Genomic DNA, 21,157 nt, shown 5'->3' with positions numbered 1-21,157 from the left:
GTGGGGTGTCCTGAGCTGGCTCCTGCCCCTCGCAGAGAACCGCGGCACCGGCACAGCCGCCGGCGAGGTGCCCGGCGCGGGAGCTGGTGGAGCTGGAGAGCTGGCCCAAGGACACCGATGGCATGGCTGAGGACACCAAGGTGGGTTGGGGGGGCCTGATAACTGAGCTGGGCGGGGGGAACGGTTGCGGGGTACTCTGGGGGTGCCAGAGTGGGCTCTGAGCCCTCTCTGCACCCCCCCCCCCCACTCCCCCCCCTCCCTAGCCCATGCTGTCCCCCAGCACCGGGAAGCCGGGCATCAGCGCCGAAAACTTCACCGTCCATGTCATGAGCGACTCGCCGCAGCCGGGTAAGCCCGTCCCCACCGTCTCCCCCCTCCCCGAGCCCTGCCTGTGGCCCTGGGAAGAGGAGGGGGGGGGGGGGGGATTGCAATTCATGCTCCCCCCTCCCCGTGGCCAGGCGGGAGGCATCCGGCGGAGCGGCTGCCCCTGCACGCCCTGGGCCACGTCGTCATGAAGCAGAGCTACGTCTGCGCCCTCATCGCCATGATGGTAAGGGGTGGAAGTGTGAGGGGGGGACACACATACCCAGGGACACACCCACACCCCCCCCACACCCTTCCTGGGCTGAACCCGGGGCGAGCGGCCTCATCCTGCCTTGCCCGTAGGTGTGGAGCATCACCTACCACAGCTGGCTGACCTTCGTGCTGCTGCTCTGGGCCTGCCTGATCTGGACGGTGCGGAGCCGGCATCACTTCGCCATGCTCTGCTCGCCCTTCCTCCTCCTCTACGGCATCGCTCTCTGCAGCCTGCAGTACGTCTGGGGCATGGATCTGGCCCCCGAGCTGCCCACCCGCGTTGGCTTCATGAGCCTCGAGCAGCTGGGGCTGGTGCACCCCAAATATCCCTGCTTGGACCTGGGAGCCATGGTAAGCCTGGTGTCCCCATCCCCGTCCCCGCTGGCACCCGGTTGTCCCTGCTCATGGCTCCTGTCCCCGCAGCTCCTCCTCACCCTCACCTTCTGGCTGCTGCTGCGGCAGTTCGTTAAGGAGAAGCTGCTAACGAGGAGGTGCCCGACCACCCCGCTCCTGGAGGTGACCGTCTCGGACACGGGTGAGGGCTCCCGGCGTCACCCACCTGGGGTTAAGCATCCCCGGGGTGCGAGTGCCCGAAGTTAGGGGGGGGGGGGGACACACACGTGCCCCCCCCCCCCCGGCCCCCCCCAGCTGCCTGCAGCCCCCCCGCCCCCACCCTGCAGAGCCCAGCCGGCAGCGGGACGTGCTGAAGGCGCTGGGGGCCCTGGTGCGGGATTTCTACGCCAAATACTGGATCTGCGTCTGCGCCGGCATGTTCATCGTGGTGAGCTTCGCCGGGCGCCTCGTCGTCTACAAGATTGTCTACATGTTCCTTTTCCTCCTCTGCCTCACCCTCTTCCAGGTAAGGGGGGGCCGGGGACCCCTCCCTGTCCCCATCCCCGTCCCCGGAGCGGCCCCGCTGATGTCCCTGTCCCCTCAGGTGTACTACAGCCTGTGGCGCAAGGTGCTGAAGGGTTTCTGGTGGCTGGTGGTGGCGTACACCATGCTGGTGCTCATCGCCGTCTACACCTTCCAGTTCGAGGACTTTCCCATGTACTGGAGGAACCTGACGGGCCTCACCGATGAGCAGTGAGTGTCTCCGACCCGCCCTGGGGGTCCTTGCGGCCGCCAGCCCCGTGGCGACCCCCAGGGCATGGCCAAGGGATGCATGGCACGTGGGGGAAACTGAGGCACGGAAGGAGTTTGGGGTTCAGACCCGGCGTGGCAGCTCGGTGTTGGTGCAGGGTGGGATGGATGCGGCCCCGCGTTGACCTCCCCCCTCCCTGCCCAGGCTGGGTGACCTGGGCCTGGAGCAGTTCAGCGTTTCCGAGCTCTTCTCCAGCACCCTCATCCCGGGCTTCTTCCTCCTGGCCTGCATCCTCCAGCTCCATTATTTCCACCGCCCCTTCATGCACATCACCGACCTGGAGCACATCCCCGCCGCTGCTCCGCCGCCCTGCCACATCCCCAGGTAGGGCCCCCGCGCCAGGGTGACCCCCCCAACCCCGAGCCCCCCATCCCTGCTCTGAGCCCTCCTTCCCGCAGGCCCGAGGAGCTGCACGGCAGCCGGCTGCTGCGGGACGTGGCCGCGGCCGAGTGCGCCGGGACGGGTGACTCCGACACCGCGTCACAGGGTACCGGGCAGGGATGGGGGCACGGGGTGGGATGGGGTGTCCTCCGAGCCAGGAAGGGGATGAGAGGGTAGGGAGATGGATTTGGGGTGTCCTCCGAGCCAGGAAGGGGCTGGGAGGGTAGGGAGATGGATTTGGGGTGTCCTCCGAGCCAGGAAGGGGATGGGAGGGTAGGGAGATGGATTTGGGGTGTCCTCCAAACCAGGAAGGGGCTGGGAGGGTAGGGAGATGGATTTGGGGTGTCCTTCGAGCCAGGAAGGGGCTGGGAGGGGTAGGGAGATGGATTTGGGGTGTCCTCTGAGCCAGGAAGGGGCTGGGAGGGTAGGGAGATGGATTTGGGGTGTCCTCCAAACCAGGAAGGGGCCGGGAGGGTAGGGAGATGGATTTGGGGTGTCCTTCGAGCCAGGAAGGGGCTGGGAGGGGTAGGGAGATGGATTTGGGGTGTCCTCCAAGCTAGGAAGGGGCTGGGAGGGTAGGGAGATGGATTTGGGGTGTCCTCCGAGCTAGGAAGGGGATGGGAGGGTAGGGAGATGGATTTGGGGTGTCCTCCGAGCTAGGAAGGGGATGGGAGGGTAGGGAGATGGATTTGGGGTGTCCTCCGAGCCAGGAAGGGGCTGGGAGGGTAGGGAGATGGATTTGGGGTGTCCTCCAAGCTAGGAAGGGGATGGGAGGGTAGGGAGATGGATTTGGGGTGTCCTCCGAGCTAGGAAGGGGATGGGAGGGTAGGGAGATGGATTTGGGGTGTCCTCCGAGCCAGGAAGGGGCTGGGAGGGTAGGGAGATGGATTTGGGGTGTCCTCCGAGCTAGGAAGTGGATGGGAGGGTAGGGAGATGGATTTGGGGTGTCCTCCAAACCAGGAAGGGGCCGGGAGGGTAGGGAGATGGATTTGGGGTGTCCTTCGAGCCAGGAAGGGGCTGGGAGGGGTAGGGAGATGGATTTGGGGTGTCCTCCAAACCAGGAAGGGGCCGGGAGGGTAGGGAGATGGATTTGGGGTGTCCTCTGAGCCAGGAAGGGGCTGGGAGGGTAGGGAGATGGATTTGGGGTGTCCTCCAAACCAGGAAGGGGCCGGGAGGGTAGGGAGATGGATTTGGGGTGTCCTCCGAGCCAGGAAGTGGCTGGGAGGGTAGGGAGATGGATTTGGGGTGTCCTCCGAGCTAGGAAGGGGCTGGGAGGGTAGGGAGATGGATTTGGGGTGTCCTCCGAGCTAGGAAGGGGATGGGAGAGTAGGGAGATGGATTTGGGGTGTCCTCCGAGCTAGGAAGTGGATGGGAGGGTAGGGAGATGGATTTGGGGTGTCCTCCAAGCCAGGAAGGGGCTGGGAGGGTAGGGAGATGGATTTGGGGTGTCCTCCAAGCTAGGAAGGGGATGGGAGGGTAGGGAGATGGATTTGGGGTGTCCTCCGAGCTAGGAAGGGGATGGGAGGGTAGGGAGATGGATTTGGGGTGTCCTCCGAGCCAGGAAGGGGCTGGGAGGGGTAGGGAGATGGATTTGGGGTGTCTTACGAGCCAGGAAGGGGCTGGGAGGGTAGGGAGATGGATTTGGGGTGTCCTTCAAGGCAGGAAGGGGCTGGGAGGGTAGGGAGATGGATTTGGGGTGTCCTCCGAGCCAGGAAGGGGCTGGGAGGGTAGGGAGATGGATTTGGGGTGTCCTCCAAATGTGGGAGGGTACAGGGATGGATTGGGACATCCTCAAAGCTGGGAACGGGCTGGAGGGGTGCAGGGGTGGATTTGGGGTGTTCTCCAAGTGTGGGAAGGTATGAGGATAGATTGGGGTGTCCTCCGAGCCAGGAAGGGGCTGGGAGGCTACAGAGATGGGTTGAGGTGTCCTTCAAGCATGGGAGGGTATGGGGATGGATTTGGGGTGTCCTTCAAGCCAGGATGTGTGCAGGGATCAGTTGGGGAATTCTCCGAGCCAGGAAGGGGCTGGGAGGATGAAGGGATGGATTGGGGTGTCCTCTAAGCCTGGGAGGGTATGGGAGTGGATTGGAGTGTCCGCTGAGCAAAGGAGGGTCTGGGGAGGGTCTGGGGATGGATTTGGGGTGTCCTTCAAGTGTGGGAGGTTGTAGGAATGGATTGGGGTGTCCTTCAAGCCAGCACATGGCAGGATGGGTGCAGGGATAGACTGGGGAATCCTCCAAGCCAGGAAGGGGCTGGGAGGGCACGGGGATGGCTTGGGGTGTCCTTCAAACACGGGAGGACACAGGGATGGCTTGGGGTGTCCTTCAAACACGGGAGGACACAGGGATGGCTTGGGGTGTCCCCTGAGCCAAGGTGGCCGCGGGGGCGTCCGTGACGGTCCGTGTCCCCTCAGTGCCCACCAAATGGGGGCTGGTGCTGGAGCGCCTGATCGTGCTGGGCTGGACCTTCTCGGACACGCTGACCCGGGGGCAGGTCTTCGTGGGGCGCCTGCTCGAGCTCCACGTCCTCAAGCTGGTGGCTCTCTACACCGTCTGGGTGGCCCTGCAGGAGGTACCAGCCCTGGGGTGTCGGGGTGGGTGGGGGGTGGGTGTTCCCCCAAGCTTCCCCGGGGTGCTGATGGGGCTGCTGCCCCAGGTATCGGTGATGAACTTCTTGCTGGTGCTGCTGTGGGCTTTCGCCATGCCCTACTGCCGCTTCCGCCACATGGCCTCCTGCCTCTCCACCGTCTGGACCTGCATCATCATCGTCTGCAAGATGCTCTACCAGCTCAAGATCGTCAACCCCCACGAGTACTCCAGCAACTGCACCCAGGTGCCCAGGGAGGGGGGGAATACCCGGTTCTTGGGGTGTTTGTGGTGGCACAGGGTCGGGGGAGGAGGGGGGGGGGAGTGTACCCTGACTGGAAGGAGGAAGGGTGCTGATGTTTGGTGGTTCTCCACTTGGCAGCCTCTGCTCAACAGCACCAACCTGAGCCCGGAGGAACTGGGCAACTCCACGCTGTACCGGGGTCCCGTTGACCCTGCCAACTGGTTCGGCATCCACAAAGGCTACCCCAACCTGGGCTACATCCAGGTGGGCATGGGGACACCCCGTCCGTGGGGGGAACCGCGTGGTGAGGGGATGCTCGGTGGCACGCCGTGGTTCTGAGCACCCCCTTGTCGTCCATGTGTGTGTGTCCCCCCTCCCAGAACCACCTCCTGGTGCTGCTGCTGCTGGTGTTCGAGGCGGTGGTGTACCGGCGCCAGCAGTACTACCGCAAGCAGCACCAGTTGGTGGCCCCCGTCACCGAGACCATCTTCGAGGACATCTCCCACGAGCACCTCGACCACGGCCTCGTCCACTGCGCCAAATACCTCCTCAACTACTTCTACTACAAGTTTGGGTTGGAGGTGGGGAGTGGGGTGCTGCCGCTGGTGGTGGGGAGGGGGGGGGTATCCCACTGCTCGCAGCACCCTGGGGTTGACCTTCCTCATCATCCCCCTGGCCCCACCACCCCCCAACCCCAGATCTGCTTCCTGATGACGGTGAACGTGATCGGGCAGCGGATGAACTTCATGGTGATCCTGCACGGCTGCTGGCTGGTCGTCATCCTGACCCGGCGCCGGCGGGCGGCCATCGCCCGCCTCTGGCCCAAGTATTGCCTCTTCCTCGTCATCTTCCTCCTCTACCAGTACCTGCTGTGCGTGGGCATGCCGCCCGCCCTCTGCGTGGGTAAGGGGGGGGGGGGCGGTTTGGGGCGGGGTGGTGGAGGTCTCTTCTGCCCGCCCTGGGTAAGGGGCTGGGAAGTTGGGGGGTGCTGGCATTGAGGGTGCCTGCTGCTCCCCCCCCCCCAGACTATCCGTGGCGCTGGAGCCTGGCCCTCCCCATCAACTCGGCGCTCATCAAGTGGCTCTACCTGCCCGACTTCTTCGTGGCCCCCAAATCCACCAACCTCATCAGTGAGTATCTCTACCCACCCCCCCAGGGGGCCCTGTCCCTCTACTCCAGCCCCTGGCACCCCCACCTCCCACCCGTGGGGCACCCCAAATCCCAGCCGGGGGGGGTGGGGGGGGGGCATGCCATCCTCCCCCCAGGAAGGTGGAGGGGCAGGCAGGAGGAGGGGGAGGAGCTAAAGTAGCCACACACACCCCCCCATAGGGTGGAGCTTGAAAAGTGCCCACCCCCTTTTGGGGGGAGGAGCTGTGAAAGAGCCCCACCCCATTTGGGAGGAGCTTGGTTGAAGCATCACCCCCTTGTTAGAATGAGGAGGAACCTGGGGTGCCACGCCCTTGGGGCGGAGCTTAATTAAAGCCCATTGAAGGAGGGGCTTGGGGTGAACCACACCCCCTGGGGGGGGGGAGCTTAATGAGCACCCCCAACCCAGGGGAGGAGATGCTTGGGGGATGCCCTGCCTTTTGGGGAGGGGCTTGGGGTGCCCCGCCTTTTGGGGAGGGGCTTGGGGGGATGCCCCGCCTTTTAGGGAGGGGCTTGGGGGATGCCCTGCCTTTTGGAGGTGGGGCTTGGGAGAATAGCCCACCTTTTGGGGAGGGGCTTGGGGGGATGCCCCGCCTTTTAGGGAGGGGCTTGGGGGATGCCCTGCCTTTTTGGGCGGGGCTTGGGGTGACCCGCCTTTTGGGGAGGGGCTTGGGGGATGCCATGCCTTTTAGGGAGGGGCTTGGGGGATGCCCTGCCTTTTGGGGAGGGGCTTGGGGGATGCCCTGCCTTTTAGGGAGGGGCTTGGGGGATGCCCTGCCTTTTGGGGAGGGGCTTGGGGGATGCCCTGCCTTTTGGGGAGGGGCTTGGGGGATGCCATGCCTTTTAGGGAGGGGCTTGGGGGATGCCCTGCCTTTTGGGGAGGGGCTTGGGGGATGCCCTGCCTTTTGGAGGTGGGGTTTGGGATAATATCCCGCCTTTTGGGGAGGGGCTTGGAGGGATGCCCCGCCTTTTAGGGAGGGGCTTGGGGGATGGCCTGCCTTCTGGAGGTGGGGTTTGGGGAGAATGTCCCGCCTTTTGGGGAGGGGCTTGATGGCGACCCCGCCCCCATGCGTGGGTGGGTGTGGCCTGCCAGAGCCCCGCCCACCCCAAGCCATGTGCCCCGCAGACGACTTCGTGCTGCTGCTGTGCGCGGCCCAGCAGTGGCGAGTGTTCGAGGCCGAGCGCACCCAGGAGTGGCAGCGGGCGGCCGGCGAGAACACCGACCGCCTCGACCCGGCCTGGGACCCCCGCAACCCCACGCCCAACTTCATCCACTGCCGGTGGGTGCCCACCCCATGGCACCGCCACCCCGGGGCTCCTGCGGGACCCCCCCCCCCCAACTTTGGGGTGGGACCCCGTGGAGGTATAGGTCAGGATGAGGATGGGAGCCCACTAACACTGGGACCCCTTTGGGCCAAGGAAGATTTCCCCACGACACTGGGCTGGGCCGGGATCCCCGCTCCACGGTGGGGACAGGACTCCCTGTCACTAAGGTGGTACCCCCCAAACTGGGACGGGAGCACCCTAAAGCTGTGCTGGAAGGAGGTGCGGTGGTCCGGGACACCCCTGGTGATGCTGCAGGACTCCTGTGGGCACTGGGACCCCATAGACTGGGACAAGGCACTCGGTCCCCCAAAACAGAGCTGATGTGGGGACTGGGACCATGCTGGTTTGGCTGGGGGGGGGTGTAAGCTAGCACCTCGCTGCACCCCGAAACCAGGCGGTGCTAGGCTGGGAGGGGATGGGGCCCCTGCCCTGAGCACCTCATCCCGCAGGTCATACCTGGACATGGCGAAGGTGGTGGTCTTCCGATACCTTTTCTGGTTTGTCCTGGTGGTGGTCTTCATCACCGGGGCCACCCGCATCAGCCTCTTCGGCCTCGGCTACCTGCTGGCCTGCTTCTACCTCCTCCTCTTCGGCACCGCCATGCTGCGCAAGCCGGCGCGGGCTCGCCTCGTGCTCTGGGACTGCCTCATCCTCTACAACATCACCGTCATCATCTCCAAAAACATGCTGTCGGTGAGGGCTGCCGGGCCCCGGGTTGCTCCTGGGGCGGGGCGGGGGGGGGTGTGTGTGTCACCCACCCCCCCCAGGGGATGGGTGTCAGCACTGTCCCCCTCTTCTCGCCGTCCCCAAGCAAACTCTGCCCCTCTCTCCCCCCTGCAGCTCCTCTCCTGCGTCTTCGTGCAGCAGATGCAGAGCAACTTCTGCTGGGTGATCCAGCTCTTCAGCCTGGTCTGCACCGTCAAGGGCTACTACGACCGTGAGTTGCTGGCCCGGCGTGGGTCTGGGGGCTGGTGGGGTTTGTGGGGGGGGGCGGGGTGCAGGTTTGGGCTGCTGCCTGACCTGCTTGCACCTCTGCCCCCTAGCCAAGGAGATGGGCAAGGACCACGACTGCTCGCTGCCCGTGGAGGAGGCGGGCATCATCTGGGACAGCATCTGCTTCTTCTTCCTCCTGCTCCAGCGCCGCGTCTTCCTCAGCTATTACTTCTTGCACGTCATGTTGGACCTCCAGGCTTCCGCCCTCCAGGCCTCCAGGTTGGGCTGGGGGTCCCCGCTGGGGTGTTGGGGTGCGGGTGCCTCCCCCCCTCACCTCACCCTCCCGCCGTCCCTGTCCCCCCCAGGGGTGTCGCGCTGTTCAAGGCCAGCGCCGTGAAGAGCATGCGCTCCCACCGGCTAGCCGAGAAGAAATCGCTGGCCCAGCTGAAGCGGCAGTGAGTGGGTTTTGGGGGTTGGGGGCCGGGGCGGGGAGGGGGGGGGATCCCCTGCGTGGGTAGGGCGGATGGGGGGGTGCCCCCGGTGGGGTTTAGGGGGAGCGGGCTCCGCAGCAGCCTCTGCCTGGCAGGATGGAGCGGATCCGAGCCAAGCAGGAGAAATACCACCAGGAGCGGCTGCCCAGCAGCACCGGCGAGGGGCAGGATGAGGCCAGGCCAGGTGAGAGCCGGGGCAGGGGGGGGTGTTGTCCCTTCCCTTCCCGTCCCCCCCCCAACCCCTCTCCGGGCACAACAGGGTGACCCCCACCCATCGCCGACGCCTGTCCCGGTGGAGCCCCGTGGATCATTGTGGTGAACCCCCCCCCCCCCGCCCCACCCAACCGGCTCACCCCTGTGCCGGGGGGTGGGTGCACTGAGCGCGGCCGTTCTCAGCATCACACACACACACACACACACCCCCCACCCAATATCTGCCGTTCCACAGCACCCGGCGGCCCGGCGGACCCTTCCCGGCAGAGGGAGCGGTGGTGGCGGCCATGGTTAGACCACGCCGCAGGTACTGCCCTGGCACGGGGGCCATAACGGGGCGCAGCCCCTCGGGAAGGTCCCTCCGCCGGGGACCACTAACACCCGCGGGGAGCGGTGGTGACGATGCTTTCGGCAAGGTGACGACGTCCCGCATGTGTCCCCCCCCCCCAGCCCCGTCCCCGTGCTCGGCCGCAGGGCGCTAACCAGGGCTTCTCCGCTTCCCGGCACTAACCGGGGGGGGGTCGGACTGGGGGTGCTGGGTTGGGTTTGGGGTTGCCAGCATCGGTCGCCGCCGGTGCTGGAGGGACCTGGCTTTGGGGATGGGGGAGTTGAGTGTTTGTCCCCGACGGAGATCCCCACGGGTGTCCTCGGCACTTCGGTGGCATCGCGGTGTCAGGCAGAGAGCCTTGGGGAGGCAGCTGGGCAGTGACGCACGGTGCCATGGCACTGGGCACTGGCTGTGCTGTGACACCCCGTGCCATGGCACTGGGAACCGGCCGTGCCGTGACACCCTGTGCTGTGACACCCTGTGCCATGACACTGGGAACTGGCTGTGCCGTGACACCCTGTGCTGTGACACCCCATGCCATGACACTGGGGCACTGGTCGTGCTGTGACACCCCGTGCCATGACACTGGGGCACTGGTCGTGCTGTGACACCCCGTGCCATGACACTGGGGCACTGGCCGTGCTGTGACACCCTGTGCCATGACTCTGGGCACCAGCTGTGCCATGACACCCCGTGCTGTGACACCCCCTGCCATGACACTGGGAACCGGCCGTGCCGTGACACCCTGTGCTGTGACAGCCCGTGCCATGACACTGGGGCACTGGCTGTGCTGTGACACCCCGTGCCATGACACTGGGAACCGGCTGTGCCGTGACACCCCATGCCATGACACTGGGCACCGGCCGTGCCGTGACACCCTGTGTTGTGACACCTCATGCCATGACACCCTGTGCCGTGTCACCGGCCGTGCCGTGACACCCCGTGCCACCCCAACAGTGCTGCACTCGGGGGAATACTTCCTCTTCGAGTCGGACAGCGAGGAGGAGGAGGAGGCGGCGGTGCTGTCGGACGAGCCGCGGCCGAGCAGGCAGAGTGCCTTCCAGGTGAATGTGGCTGGGGGACTGGGGGGGGGGTGCTGGCGGTGCCCGGGGGGTGCTGATGGCCCCTCTCCCCCTGCCAGCTTGCCTACCAGGCCTGGGTGACCAACACCAGGACAGCGCTGCGGCAGCAGGAGCAGCCGGAGCCCGCCAGTGCCGAAGTCGCTGCAGGTGGGTCTGGCTCACCCCAAAATGGGGCTGGGGGGTGGGGGGCCGGGAGGGGACACAGCCCTGCCCCGTACCTGCTGTTTGCCCTGGCAGCAGCATCGGGATTGGTGTCCCGTAACGGGGCATCGCCTCAGTGGGGTTCCCGGTGGGGGGGGGGGGGGGCTGCGTGTGGACTCTTTGATGGCTACAATGGGGTTGGGCACAAGCGGTGCAGCTCCCCTCCGGTGCCTGCGCTGGTTTTGAAGCTGGCTGGGGTGATGAGTGGGATGGGAGGATGAGTGGGAGAGCCCCAACGGACGGGGGGGGGAGGCCAGAAACAACATCCATCCTCTGCTGAGCCGGTGCTGCCCCTTGCAGTGGACAGTGGAGGGAGGGAGGAGGAGTTGGAGACGCCCGAAGAGGTCGAAGGCCAAGGTGAAGAGGAGGAGGAAGGCTCTGGTAGGTCGGCGGCGGGACCGCAGCACAGGAGGGTGCTGGGTTGGGGTGGGGGGGAGTGTCTGAGCAAACACAAAGTGAAACACACACACACACCCACCCACACACACACACCCCCGCCATCACCCCTCGCCCTGGCAGAGCGGAGCAACGTGGTGCAGCGGGCGCTGAACACCCTGCGGTTCTTGTGGGTGCTGTGCCGGGCCATGGTGGACGGGCTGACGCAGTGGCTGGACGCCTGCACCCGGGAGCACGCCGACATGTCCACCGTCCTGCGCCTCGAGAGATACGTCCTCACACGCCGCCTGGCCACGGTGAGCCCCGGGGGGGGGGTGGGGGGGCAGGACCGGACACCCACCGGGGCACGGGGAGGGGGTGGCAGCACCATGGTGGCATTGACTACCCCCCCCCCCACCCTCCACCCGCTGCAGGGGGAGAACGTGCACCGTGGGGTCCTGGATGAGCTCTACCTGCCGCTGGCGGAGGACCCCCCCGAGGAGCTGAGCCCGCGGGGGGCCGGGGGTGCAGACCCCCAAAATGGCATCGCTTCCAGGCAGGTGCATAGATACCCCCCCAGGGGGCAACGGGCAGCGGCGGGCGAGCGGGGGGCTCACTCCTGTCCCCGTGCTGTCCCCAGCGGGCACCAAGGACCCCCCCCAGCCCCAGCAGGATACCCCCTCCCCACCGGCAGCCAGGAGCAGGTGACAACCTGGGGGTCCTGGGACAACGTGGCCGGATCTCAGGAGCTCCTGGCTCTGCCCCAAAACCGGAGCCGGACGGCCAGCGAGCTCCTCTTGAGCAGGTACGGGGACGTGGGGACGGTGGGGAGGGGGGATCTGGGGGTGGCGGGGCCAGCTCACACACCCACCCCCCCCCTTGCAACCCCGCAGGCGGCTGTACTTCCCCGAGCTGGAAGAGTCGGAGCAGTTTCATCAGTCCCACAACCGATTCCTGAAGCTGCTGCTGGCCGGGTACCGCTGCGTGGCCGCTCACTCCGAGCTGCTCTGCTACTTCATCATCATCCTCAACAACATGGTGACCGCCTCCGTCATCTCCCTCTTCCTGCCCATCCTCGTCTTCCTCTGGGCTATGCTCTCCATCCCCCGGCCCAGCAAGCGCTTCTGGATGACCGCCATCATCTTCACCGAGGTTGGCAAGGGGGTAACCGGGGAGGGGACGATGCCACCCGGCCCCCCCGGCTGCCACCCGCTGACCCCAGTGTCCCCCGCAGGTGATGGTGGTGGTGAAATACCTCTTCCAGTTTGGGTTCTTCCCCTGGAACGGCTACACCATGCTGGTACGCAACGAGGGCAAGCCCTTCTTCCCACCCCGCATCCTGGGCTTGGAGAAGAGCGACCGTTACATCAAATATGACCTCATCCAGCTCCTGGCCCTCTTCTTCCATCGCTCCCTGCTGCTGGTGAGCCCCGGGGAGCGGGCACCGCCTGGGTGGGCATCCCCCAAGGTGCTCCTGGGGATGATGGGGGCTCTGCCGTGGTTTCCACCCAAGGCACCCATCGCTAGTTGGGTTGCAACGGGAGCTGATGCTGCAGGATTGGGGCGGGGGGTGAGGTGAGTGGGGCTGGGGGGCATCAGGAACCCCATCCCCCCCCTGACCCACGGCCCTCCCCAGTCCTACGGGCTGTGGGACCACGAGGAGAACCCCTTCCCCAAGAAGAAGGAGGAGGCGGAGAGGGCGGAGGATGAGGAAGAGGAGGAGAGGAGGGAGGAAGCAGCGTCCCCACCCGTGGCGGTGGGTGAGGATGGGACGGAGGCGCTGGCAGAGCCGGGGGCACCAGGCGCAGCCGTGGGGCCGGAGCCAGAGGGCGATGCCGGGGGGCAAGAAGAGGGGGCCGGGGCCACGCAGCTCCGCTTCAGGAGGAAGAGGAGGCGAGGGAAGAAGCAGCCGGAGGCGGCTCCGGAGGAAGGTGAGCACCAGTTCCCGGCCCTCACGCCCCGGTGAGGGGCAAGGCTGGTGACTCTTGGGGAAAGAGGGGTGCTGAGGCTGGGCAGGATGTGGCCCTGCAGGACCCTGGCTGTCACCCATGCTGTGCCTCACTCGCAGGGGTTGGGGAGGAGGGGGAGGAAGAGGAGGAGGAGGAAGAAGAGGCCAAACAGAGCCATGCTCGGAAGAAGCTGAAGGCGTTTGGGCTGCAAATCAAGCTCTTCTTCCTCACCATGTGAGTGCCCGGTGGTGCTGGTTGGGGTGGGGGATTGGGGGTGCAGCCCCTGGTCACCCGTCCCCCTCTGTCCCCTCCAGGGCGCAGAACACGTACCAGCCCGTGCGCAGGTTTTTCCGGGATATCCTGCACACCCGGCACCGGGCGGCCACCGACGTCTACGCCTTCATGTTCCTGGCTGACGTGGTCGACTTCATCATCATCATCTTCGGCTTCTGGGCTTTCGGGGTGAGCGGGGGGGGGGGGGGTTCCTGCAGGGTCACCAACGGGCCAGCTCCCACCGCGGGGTCAGGCTGGGCCGTATCCTGACCTCTCCTGCACCCCCAGAAACACACGGCCGCCGCCGACATCACCTCCTCGCTGTCGGATGACCAAGTGCCCGAGGCTTTCCTGGTCATGCTGCTCATCCAGTTCACCACCATGGTCATCGACCGGGCGCTCTACCTCCGCAAAACCGTGCTGGGCAAGCTCATCTTCCAGGTCATCCTGGTCTTCAGCATCCACCTCTGGATGTTCTTCATCCTGCCAGCCGTCACCGAAAGGTACCAGGCATCCCTCAAGGATGTCCCCCCAAGGGCACACACCTTTGTTGTCCCCAAGCCGACGTGGTGGCCCAGCCTGACCAAGGAGGTGGCCGGAAGGGTGACACCTCCCTCCCACAGGTTGTTCAGCCTCAACACGGTGGCTCAGCTGTGGTACTTCGTGAAGTGCATCTACTTCTCGCTGTCGGCCTACCAGATCCGCTGCGGCTACCCCACCCGCATCCTGGGCAACTTCCTCACCAAGAAATACAACCACCTCAACCTCTTCCTCTTCCAGGGGTACGGCGTGGGTCCCCGTAGACCCCTGGGTGCCCGGAGGGTGCCGTACCAGCCTCCTCTCCCCATGTCCCCCGCCAGGTTTCGCCTCGTGCCTTTCCTGGTGGAGCTGCGGGCCGTCATGGACTGGGTCTGGACGGACACCACGCTGTCCCTCTCCAACTGGATGTGTGTGGAGGACATCTACGCCAACATCTTCATCATCAAGTGCAGCCGTGAGACGGAGAAGGTACGGCCCTGCCGTGCTGGGAAGGGCTCCCCGATAAACCCCTTGTTGCTTCGGGACACCCCGAGCCCGCCTGGCACCGCCTACTGTCTCCCCCCCTCCCAGAAATACCCCCAGCCCAAGGGGCAGAAGAAGAAGAAGATCGTGAAGTACGGCATGGGGGGACTCATCATCCTCTTCCTCGTGGCCATCATCTGGTTCCCGCTGCTCTTCATGTCGCTGGTGCGCTCCGTGGTGGGCGTCGTGAACCACCCCATCGACGTCACCGTCACCCTCAAGCTGGGGGGGTACGAGGTGAGGATGCAGGGGCTGGCTGCTGGGGTGCCCCAGCCGGGATGCTGGGGTCCCCTACCCCCCCGGCTGATGGGCACCCCACGTGTCCTGTGTCCCGCCCCCCCCACCCCCGCAGCCTCTGTTCACCATGAGTGCCCAGCAGCAATCCATCCAGCCCTTCACCCCCCAGGACTACGAAGCCCTCACCAACCAGTTTGAGAGGCAGCCGGTAAATCCCACTTTCCCCCTGCTAAATAATATCCCCCCTCTCCCTGTTCCATCCTGCTGGGGGGCGGGGGGGGAACGCGGCACGGCTGGCAGAGCTGGGGGTACCCCAGGTTGGGGGCTGAGCTGTGTGTGTGTGTCTGTGTCCCCCCCCTCCCCTCCTCTCCCCGTGGCCAGGTGGCCATGCAGTTCATCACGCTGTACGGCTACGAGGACATCGTGACGGCCCGCATCGAGGGCAGCTCGGGCTCGCTCTGGAGCATCAGCCCCCCCAGCCGGGAGCAAATGCGCCGGGAGCTGCAAAACGGCTCCTCCGACATCACCCTCCGCCTCACCTGGACTTTCCAGAGGTACCAGCGGGATGGTGTAAGGGGAGGGGAAGGGGAAGCTCTGCCTGTGCACCCCCCCCCCCCCGCCCAGGCTCAGCCTCTGCTGCCCACAGGGACCTGGGCAAGGGGGGGACGGTGGAACACACCTTCGACAAGCACACCACCGACCTGCAGCCCGGGGCACCCCAGCGCCTGGAGCTGGCCCAGCTGCTGCAGGGCACCCGTGACACCCCCGTGTGAGTGTCCCCAGGGAGGGGACGGCGGGCCAGACCCCCCCCCCCCAAACTTCGTGCTCACTGGGATGGTGTCCCCCCACCCCACGCTCACCCCGCTTTCTTGCAGGCAAGTGCCCAAACTCTTCCCTAAATACATCCGGGCGCCCAACGGCCCCGAAGCCCAACCCGTCAAGCAGCTGCTGCCAGGTGGGTCCCACCATGTCATCGTGTCCTCCCCGCCCCCCAAAAAAAAATAAAAATCAATGCTGGGGAGCACAGCAGCAGCTGTGCTATGCCCTGATGGTGCCACCCCCCCTGCTCGGCAGATGGAGAGGACAGTTACCTGGACGTGGAGGTGCAACTGAAACGGGAGCGTGCGGGTGCCAGCCGGGGGGGCAACAGCTTCTTGGAGTGGTGGGTGGTGCGGCTGAAAGAGGCCCCCCGCCGCGATGGCAACATCCTGCCCATGGTCATCTTCAACGATAAAGTCAGCCCCCCCAGCCTGGGCTTCTTGGCTGGCTACGGGTACGTGGAGGGGATGGGGAGGGGAGGGGAAAAAAAAAAAAAGAAGAACCAAAAAAACCACCTGGCTGCACCCCAAGAGGGGTACGAAGCTGAGGGTGGGATATGGGATGTGCCCCCCCCCCCCCCCGTCTCTTGCAGGATCATGGGGCTGTACGTCTCCATCGTGCTGGTGATCGGGAAGTTCGTGCGGGGTTTCTTCAGCGAGATCTCGCACTCCATCATGTTCGAGGAGCTGCCCTGCGTGGACCGCATCCTCAAGCTGTGCCAGGACATCTTCCTGGTGCGGGAGACGGGCGAGCTGGAGCTGGAGGAAGAGCTCTACGCCAAGCTCATCTTCCTCTACCGCTCCCCCGAGACCATGATCAAGTGGACGCGGGAGAAGGAATAAGGGGAAGGGGCTGCGGGCCCACCTCTACCACACACCCCCCCCCCTCCCCGCCCCATCTCGGGGACATCACCACCAATGCCTTAACCAGTGCCCCCCCAACCCGGGGCCGTATCCTGCCGGGGGAGGCAGTGGGACGCAGGGTGCTCAGCGCTCGCTTTTAGGGAGGATGTTTTTCTTACGTTGCTTTGAAGCCGTCTGACCTGCGGTGAGCGCGTCGTGCCTTCCCAGGGCGGGGGGACAGGAGCTGGACCCACCCCCCCCCCCTCCCACCACCACCACCACCCGCTGAGCACCCCTGGCTGCTGGGCAAAGGTGGGGGGGAGGGGGGGGGTCAGGAGCTAACCCGTGCCCCCTCCCCGCCCTCCCCAGCCCTGCTCCAGAACCAGGTTGAACTCAAAAGCAATAGCCCCCCAGCTTCAGGATGGGGGGGCCCTGGGTCCTGGCCCCCCCAGCCATGGGGGCAAGGGGGCTGGCAGCCCCAGCCAGACTCTAGACACTTGTTTTGACTTCGGTTTTGTTTTTGTTTTTTTTTTTTTGTTTTTGTTTTTGTTTTTTTTTATTAATTCAAATGGTTTATTTATACAGATATCTAATAAAACAAAGCTGAGGCCTCCCTGGCTGATGCGTGGCTGGGGCAGGGAGGGGGGTGCAGGGACCGAGGACCTGCTGCCCCAGGGGGTACCAGCACCCCTGGCCCTTCCCAAATGGGGGCTGGGGGCTCTCCCTGCCCCCCAGCTGTAACCAAAATGGGCTGTAAAAGCAGCTGCCTGGGTGCCAGGAGTCCGGTTCCCTACCACCCTATGGGTCATTGCTGGCTGGGGGGGGTGGCACCTTGCCCCACCAGTGCCCCCACCTAGGGATGGGGTGGTCCCCCGACCCCAACCCCTTCAGCTCTTGCCGGGCTCCTCATCCTCCAGCGGGACCTCCTGGCTCTGCTGCTTCATCTCTGCACTGCAAGGGATGGACACAGTGTGGACGGACGGACGGACGGATGCAGCACTGGGGGCTGAGCCGGTAGGGAAGGGACCCCCCCCACCCACCCACCTGCGGATCCTGCGCTGAGCCTCGGCGCGCACGTAGGGCGGCAGCGTGGCGAGGGGACCCTGCAAGAGAGGGGCCGTGGGGATGGGGACCCCCATCCTCAAGCTGAGCTGCCCCACTCTGCCCCACCCCCCCCCCCCCAAAAAAAAGCCTTACCAGCTCCTTGAAGGTGAGGCGGCAGCCGTAGCACAGCAGTGGGATGAAGGCAGCTCTGCTCTCAGCCCTGTGGGGGCAAGGACCCTCAGTGGTGCTGGTTTGGTGGCCCCAGTGCCGGTTTGGTGGCCCCCCCCTGCCCACACACTCACCCCGCTGCCGGGGCGTCCTGGCAGCACCCGTTCCCCACCGGCTCTGGCTCCTCGACGATCAGCGTGGGCTCCAGGGCCAACTCCTCCTCTGCAAAAGCCAGAGGACACGGGTGCAATTAGGGGGCGAATGGCTGCCCTGCCCCCCCTCCCTAATCCCCTGTGCCCCCCCCCAACTCCCCACTCACCCCCGGCGATGTCCAGGGCGCACAGGCAGAGCAGGCAGCGCTGGGACTCGTCGCTCGCCTTGGCCGGAGCTGGGCTCAGCTTCTCACCCGTCCTGCAGCCAACGTGAAGGGGTAAGGGGGTGCACCCGCAAACCCCCCCGCTCCGATCATCTCGGGGTGTCCCCCCCCCGCCCCCGCAGGGGATGCCGTACCGGTAAACGGTGCTGATGGTGGAGGGGAAATCCTCCTGCAGCCCCAGGAGGAAGCGCTCTATCAGGCGGTGGATGCTGGGTTTCTCCTGGCGCTGGGGGAGCGAGAGGAAAGGGCAAGGGTGGGATTAGGTGTGTGTGTGGGGGGGTCCCCCTTGTCACCGTGAGGACGCAGCGCTTGGGATCCCCTCGGTGGGGGGACAGGGGACACCCCTACCTTGGTGGGGAGGGGCGGCGCGACGAGGGTGGGGACGTCGAAGAAGTGGTTGTAGAAGGCGACCTCCTTGGCCATGTACTCCCGCATGGGACGCACCACCGTCACGTCGCCATGGCGGTCGTCCACGAAACCCTGGCGGGTGGGTGGGTGGCCGCTGAGGGACCGCCCCCCCCCTCCCCTCAATGGCATCACGTCCCCATCCCCCACCTCCTCCAGGTGAGGACGGCCAGCCCCCAGCTCGGGGACAGGGTGCCGGCGAGCCGCTCACCGTGTCGACGGCCAGGAAGGCGCCGCGCCCCAGCGCCAGGTTGGTGAGGAGTTTGACGGCCACCCGGGTGCAGCTCTCGCCCGTCATCACCTTGGCGTATCCCCTGCTCCGGGCTGTCTGCAGGATGAGGTGGGTCCTAGGGGACGAGGTGACAGCGGCTCAGCGCCATCGCTTGCCACCCTGCCGGCGCCGGGCAGGATCGATCCCTCACCGCAGCATCTGCAGCAGCTCCTCCCTCGCCGTCGACGTCTCCGTGGCTTCGAAGAGCCGTAGCAGTTTCTGGGTGAGGGCAGCTGGGGGCAAGCGGGGGGCGTCGGGGGACCCCACCGGCGTGTCCCCAGTGCCGGGCAACGAGGTGCCACCCTCCCCGTCCCCCTCCTGCCGCTGCTGCTGGATGAAGCCCTCCACGGCTTCCTTGTAGGAGGGGTTGGGCTCACCGGATCCCCCTGGCCGTAAGATGGATGCGGGCAACTCCAGTGCCTGCAGGACAAGAGAGGGACCCCAGGGTGGGGTTGGGGGTGGCCAGCTGTGTCCCCCCCACCCCAGCATGTCCCCCCCCGTACCTGCTCCAGGTGGGCTAGGTGGTAGGGGAAGCCGGTTGCCTGCAGTAAGGTCTCCATGCAGGCCAGGCTCTGCTCCCGCTGCGCCGGGCTCTGCCCGCGCACCGCTCCCTCTGCAAGGCGACGCCGGGGTCACCGCCAACGGTGAGGAAGGGGACACCCACCCACCCCCCATTTTCAGGGTAGAGGGGGGTCACTTTGGGGTGTCAGAGGCTCGCTGGGCTCCGGGGCAGCCCCCCGGCCCTGGGAGCGAGCAGCAGGGCTCATCCTTACCGTCAACGTAGATGAGGCCGGGGACAAAGCGGAGCCTCTTGGCCGTCTCGCGGCTGAGCCCCTGGCAGTGGCGCAGGGTGAGGGGGGTGCAAGAGCTGTGTCCCCCCCACACCCTGGACCCCCCCCTCCCCAATCACCCCCAACTCTCACCTCCTGGACCTGCCGGAGCATGGCACTGGAGGTCGGCCCCCCTGACAGAGCCAGCAGTACCTGTGGGGACACGGGGGAAGGTCACCAGCTGTGGGGCCACCACTTGGGTGTCCCCCCCCGCCCCTCAATGTGTGTGTCCCCCACCCCGCCCCGGTACCTTCTCTCCCGGGAAGATGACGCGGTTCTTGCCCAGCGTCGCACGGAACTTGTGCACAAAGTACTCGCGGAAGCAGCCACTGTGGGGACACAGGGACACGGCCCTGAGCCATGGCGTGTTCCATGGCCCCCAGCCCCTACGTCCCTGAGCCTCAAAATCCTCAAGCCCCCCATCTCCAAGCCTTGATGTCCCTGAGACCCAATGTGCTCAAGCCACAATATTCCTGTGCCTTGCTGTCCCCAAGCCTTGATGGTTTTGAGTCCCAATGTCCCCAAGACCCAATGTCCCCAAGCCTTGATGTCCCAGAGACCCAATGTCCCCAAGCTGTGATGTCGCCAAGTCTCGATGTCCCAGAGACCCAACGTCCCCAAGCCCCAATGTCCCCAAGCCTTGATGTCCCAGAGACCTAACATCCCCAACCCTTCATGTTCCTGAGACCTGACATCCCCAAGTTTTGACGTCTCAGAGACCCAAAGTCCCCAAGACCCAACGTCCCCATGCCCCAACGTCCCCAAGACCCGACATCCCCATGCCCCAATGTCCCCAAGACTCAACATCGCCAAGCCTTGGTGTCCCCAAGACCCAACGTCCCCAAGTCTTGGTGTCCCCAAGACCCAACGTCCCCAAGTCTTGGTGTCCCCAAGACCCAACATCCCCAAGTTTTGACAACTCGGAGACCCAATGTTCCCAAGCCCCGATGTCCCCAAGTCTTGATGTCTGAGACCCAACATCCTGAAGTTTTGACATCTCAGAGACCCAACATCCCCAAGCCTTGACGTCCCTGAGGCCCAACGTCCCCAGGCCCCGTGTCCCTGCACAGGGCAGTCCCCATCCCGCCCCGTCCCGGTCTCTCACCGGCAGAAGGCGTCCCCGAGGCGGATGACGAGGGCGGCAGAGCCCTGCCCGCACTTCACGCAGGGTCGCGGGTGGCTGCGGGGACACGGGCGGTCACCGGGGTGGGAGGGGATCGAAGGGGACAACAGGGGGTGTGGTACTGGGGGGATATTGGGGACAATATCGGGGGGGGGGGTATTGGAGGGGACAACAGGGCGTGTGATACCAGAGGGATACTGGTGACAGTACTGGGAGATGAAGGTACCGGAGGTGGCACGGAGGGGTACAGAGTGAATACCGGGGGGGGGGGGGGGGCGGTACCGGGAGGATACTGTGGGGGGGGGGGTACCGGGGAGGTATTGAGGGGGTACCAGGGGGTAACTGGCGCGTGTTACCGGGGGGATACTGGGGAGGGTACCGGGGGGGGGTATCGAGGGGGTACCACGGGGTTACCGAGGGGTGTTACCGAGGGGGTACCGGGGGGATACTGGGGAGGTACCGGGGGGGGGTATAGGGAAGATACCGGAGGGGCACGGGGGGAGTACCCGGGGGTACTGGCGGGATACCGGGGGGTTGCAGGGCGGGTACAGGGGGGGGAGGTACCGCAGGGCCAGCCCGTGTCCCGTCTCGGGCTCCCACCTGTGTCCCGGTCCGCGGCGTCGCCGTGCCGGCTCCGTGTCCGCCCCGCACCCTCCATCATCCCCCATCGCCGCCGCCATCGGCCGCGCTCCCCTGCCGGCGCGCGGCGATGACGCGCGGTGACGTCATCCCG

At 65.8% G+C, this 21,157-nt stretch overlaps 2 protein-coding genes across 4 annotated transcripts in view; one reads left to right on the top strand and one right to left on the bottom strand.

Annotated features, from left to right (window-relative positions):
- The window catches only part of PIEZO1 (piezo type mechanosensitive ion channel component 1), a 28,307-nt gene extending 11,498 nt beyond the window's left edge, over positions 1-16,809 (top strand). Inside the window, exons 9-51 of one of the 2 annotated variants that reach the window (XM_042797625.1) lie at positions 36-140; positions 264-348; positions 459-550; positions 667-927; positions 1,000-1,111; positions 1,257-1,435; positions 1,514-1,662; positions 1,865-2,044; positions 2,119-2,207; positions 4,515-4,672; positions 4,757-4,933; positions 5,069-5,194; positions 5,371-5,511; positions 5,629-5,833; positions 5,956-6,060; positions 7,203-7,356; positions 7,852-8,095; positions 8,243-8,339; positions 8,446-8,614; positions 8,701-8,790; positions 8,922-9,010; positions 9,275-9,346; positions 10,325-10,431; positions 10,509-10,596; positions 10,951-11,031; positions 11,170-11,342; positions 11,460-11,581; positions 11,666-11,830; positions 11,919-12,177; positions 12,260-12,448; positions 12,662-12,956; positions 13,094-13,208; positions 13,289-13,436; positions 13,536-13,750; positions 13,871-14,029; positions 14,108-14,255; positions 14,358-14,546; positions 14,662-14,754; positions 14,928-15,100; positions 15,193-15,315; positions 15,422-15,501; positions 15,621-15,819; positions 15,958-16,809. In XM_042797625.1, coding sequence (XP_042653559.1) covers positions 36-140; positions 264-348; positions 459-550; positions 667-927; positions 1,000-1,111; positions 1,257-1,435; positions 1,514-1,662; positions 1,865-2,044; positions 2,119-2,207; positions 4,515-4,672; positions 4,757-4,933; positions 5,069-5,194; positions 5,371-5,511; positions 5,629-5,833; positions 5,956-6,060; positions 7,203-7,356; positions 7,852-8,095; positions 8,243-8,339; positions 8,446-8,614; positions 8,701-8,790; positions 8,922-9,010; positions 9,275-9,346; positions 10,325-10,431; positions 10,509-10,596; positions 10,951-11,031; positions 11,170-11,342; positions 11,460-11,581; positions 11,666-11,830; positions 11,919-12,177; positions 12,260-12,448; positions 12,662-12,956; positions 13,094-13,208; positions 13,289-13,436; positions 13,536-13,750; positions 13,871-14,029; positions 14,108-14,255; positions 14,358-14,546; positions 14,662-14,754; positions 14,928-15,100; positions 15,193-15,315; positions 15,422-15,501; positions 15,621-15,819; positions 15,958-16,207 — 6,450 coding nt within the window. In that variant the 3' untranslated portion in view covers positions 16,208-16,809. Of the gene's footprint in view, positions 1-35; positions 141-263; positions 349-458; positions 551-666; positions 928-999; positions 1,112-1,256; positions 1,436-1,513; positions 1,663-1,864; positions 2,045-2,118; positions 2,208-4,514; positions 4,673-4,756; positions 4,934-5,068; positions 5,195-5,310; positions 5,512-5,628; positions 5,834-5,955; positions 6,061-7,202; positions 7,357-7,851; positions 8,096-8,242; positions 8,340-8,445; positions 8,615-8,700; positions 8,791-8,921; positions 9,011-9,274; positions 9,347-10,324; positions 10,432-10,508; positions 10,597-10,950; positions 11,032-11,169; positions 11,343-11,459; positions 11,582-11,665; positions 11,831-11,918; positions 12,178-12,259; positions 12,449-12,661; positions 12,957-13,093; positions 13,209-13,288; positions 13,437-13,535; positions 13,751-13,870; positions 14,030-14,107; positions 14,256-14,357; positions 14,547-14,661; positions 14,755-14,927; positions 15,101-15,192; positions 15,316-15,421; positions 15,502-15,620; positions 15,820-15,957 lie in introns of both variants that reach the window. The other variant, XM_042797624.1, reaches the window with a different exon arrangement.
- On the bottom strand, positions 16,733-21,142 carry CTU2 (cytosolic thiouridylase subunit 2). Of its 2 annotated transcripts, none has more exons than XM_042797656.1 (15): positions 21,025-21,142; positions 20,407-20,481; positions 19,552-19,630; positions 19,395-19,454; positions 19,245-19,305; positions 18,975-19,084; positions 18,623-18,891; positions 18,412-18,547; positions 18,144-18,275; positions 17,930-18,021; positions 17,739-17,830; positions 17,554-17,641; positions 17,405-17,471; positions 17,252-17,310; positions 16,733-17,158 (listed from the first exon to the last, which is right to left on the bottom strand). In XM_042797656.1, the coding sequence occupies exons 1-15, from the start codon at positions 21,102-21,104 to the stop codon at positions 17,095-17,097; spliced, it is 1,464 nt and encodes a 487-aa protein (XP_042653590.1). In that variant the 5' UTR covers positions 21,105-21,142; the 3' UTR covers positions 16,733-17,094. The 2 variants fall into 2 exon arrangements, with proteins under 2 accessions (XP_042653590.1, XP_042653591.1); XM_042797657.1 differs by having other exon boundaries at positions 16,733-17,153.
- Between the last annotated feature and the right edge of the window lie 15 nt (positions 21,143-21,157).

The sequence above is a fragment of the Tyto alba genome, unplaced genomic scaffold (genome assembly GCF_018691265.1).
Source record: "Tyto alba isolate M040663 unplaced genomic scaffold, T.alba_DEE_v4.0 Super-Scaffold_26, whole genome shotgun sequence".
In the NCBI taxonomy this organism is placed as follows: Eukaryota; Metazoa; Chordata; class Aves; order Strigiformes; family Tytonidae; genus Tyto; species Tyto alba.
The sequence above is the reverse complement of the archived record's forward strand: the minus strand, read 5'-3'. Positions and strand labels throughout refer to the sequence as shown.

What these genes read in the sequence shown, in the direction of transcription:
- CTU2 (XM_042797656.1), bottom strand. Translation starts at nt 21,104, where the DNA reads ATGGCGGCGGCGATGGGGGATGATGGAGGGTGCGGGGCGGACACGGAG. An exon ending in CTCGGGGACGCCTTCTGCCG is followed by an intron (nt 19,631 to 20,406) that starts GTGAGAGACCGG and finishes GTGTCCCCACAG; the next exon opens with TGGCTGCTTCCGCGAGTACT. An exon ending in CGCCCTGGACATCGCCGGGG is followed by an intron (nt 17,642 to 17,738) that starts GTGAGTGGGGAG and finishes TGGCTTTTGCAG; the next exon opens with AGGAGGAGTTGGCCCTGGAG.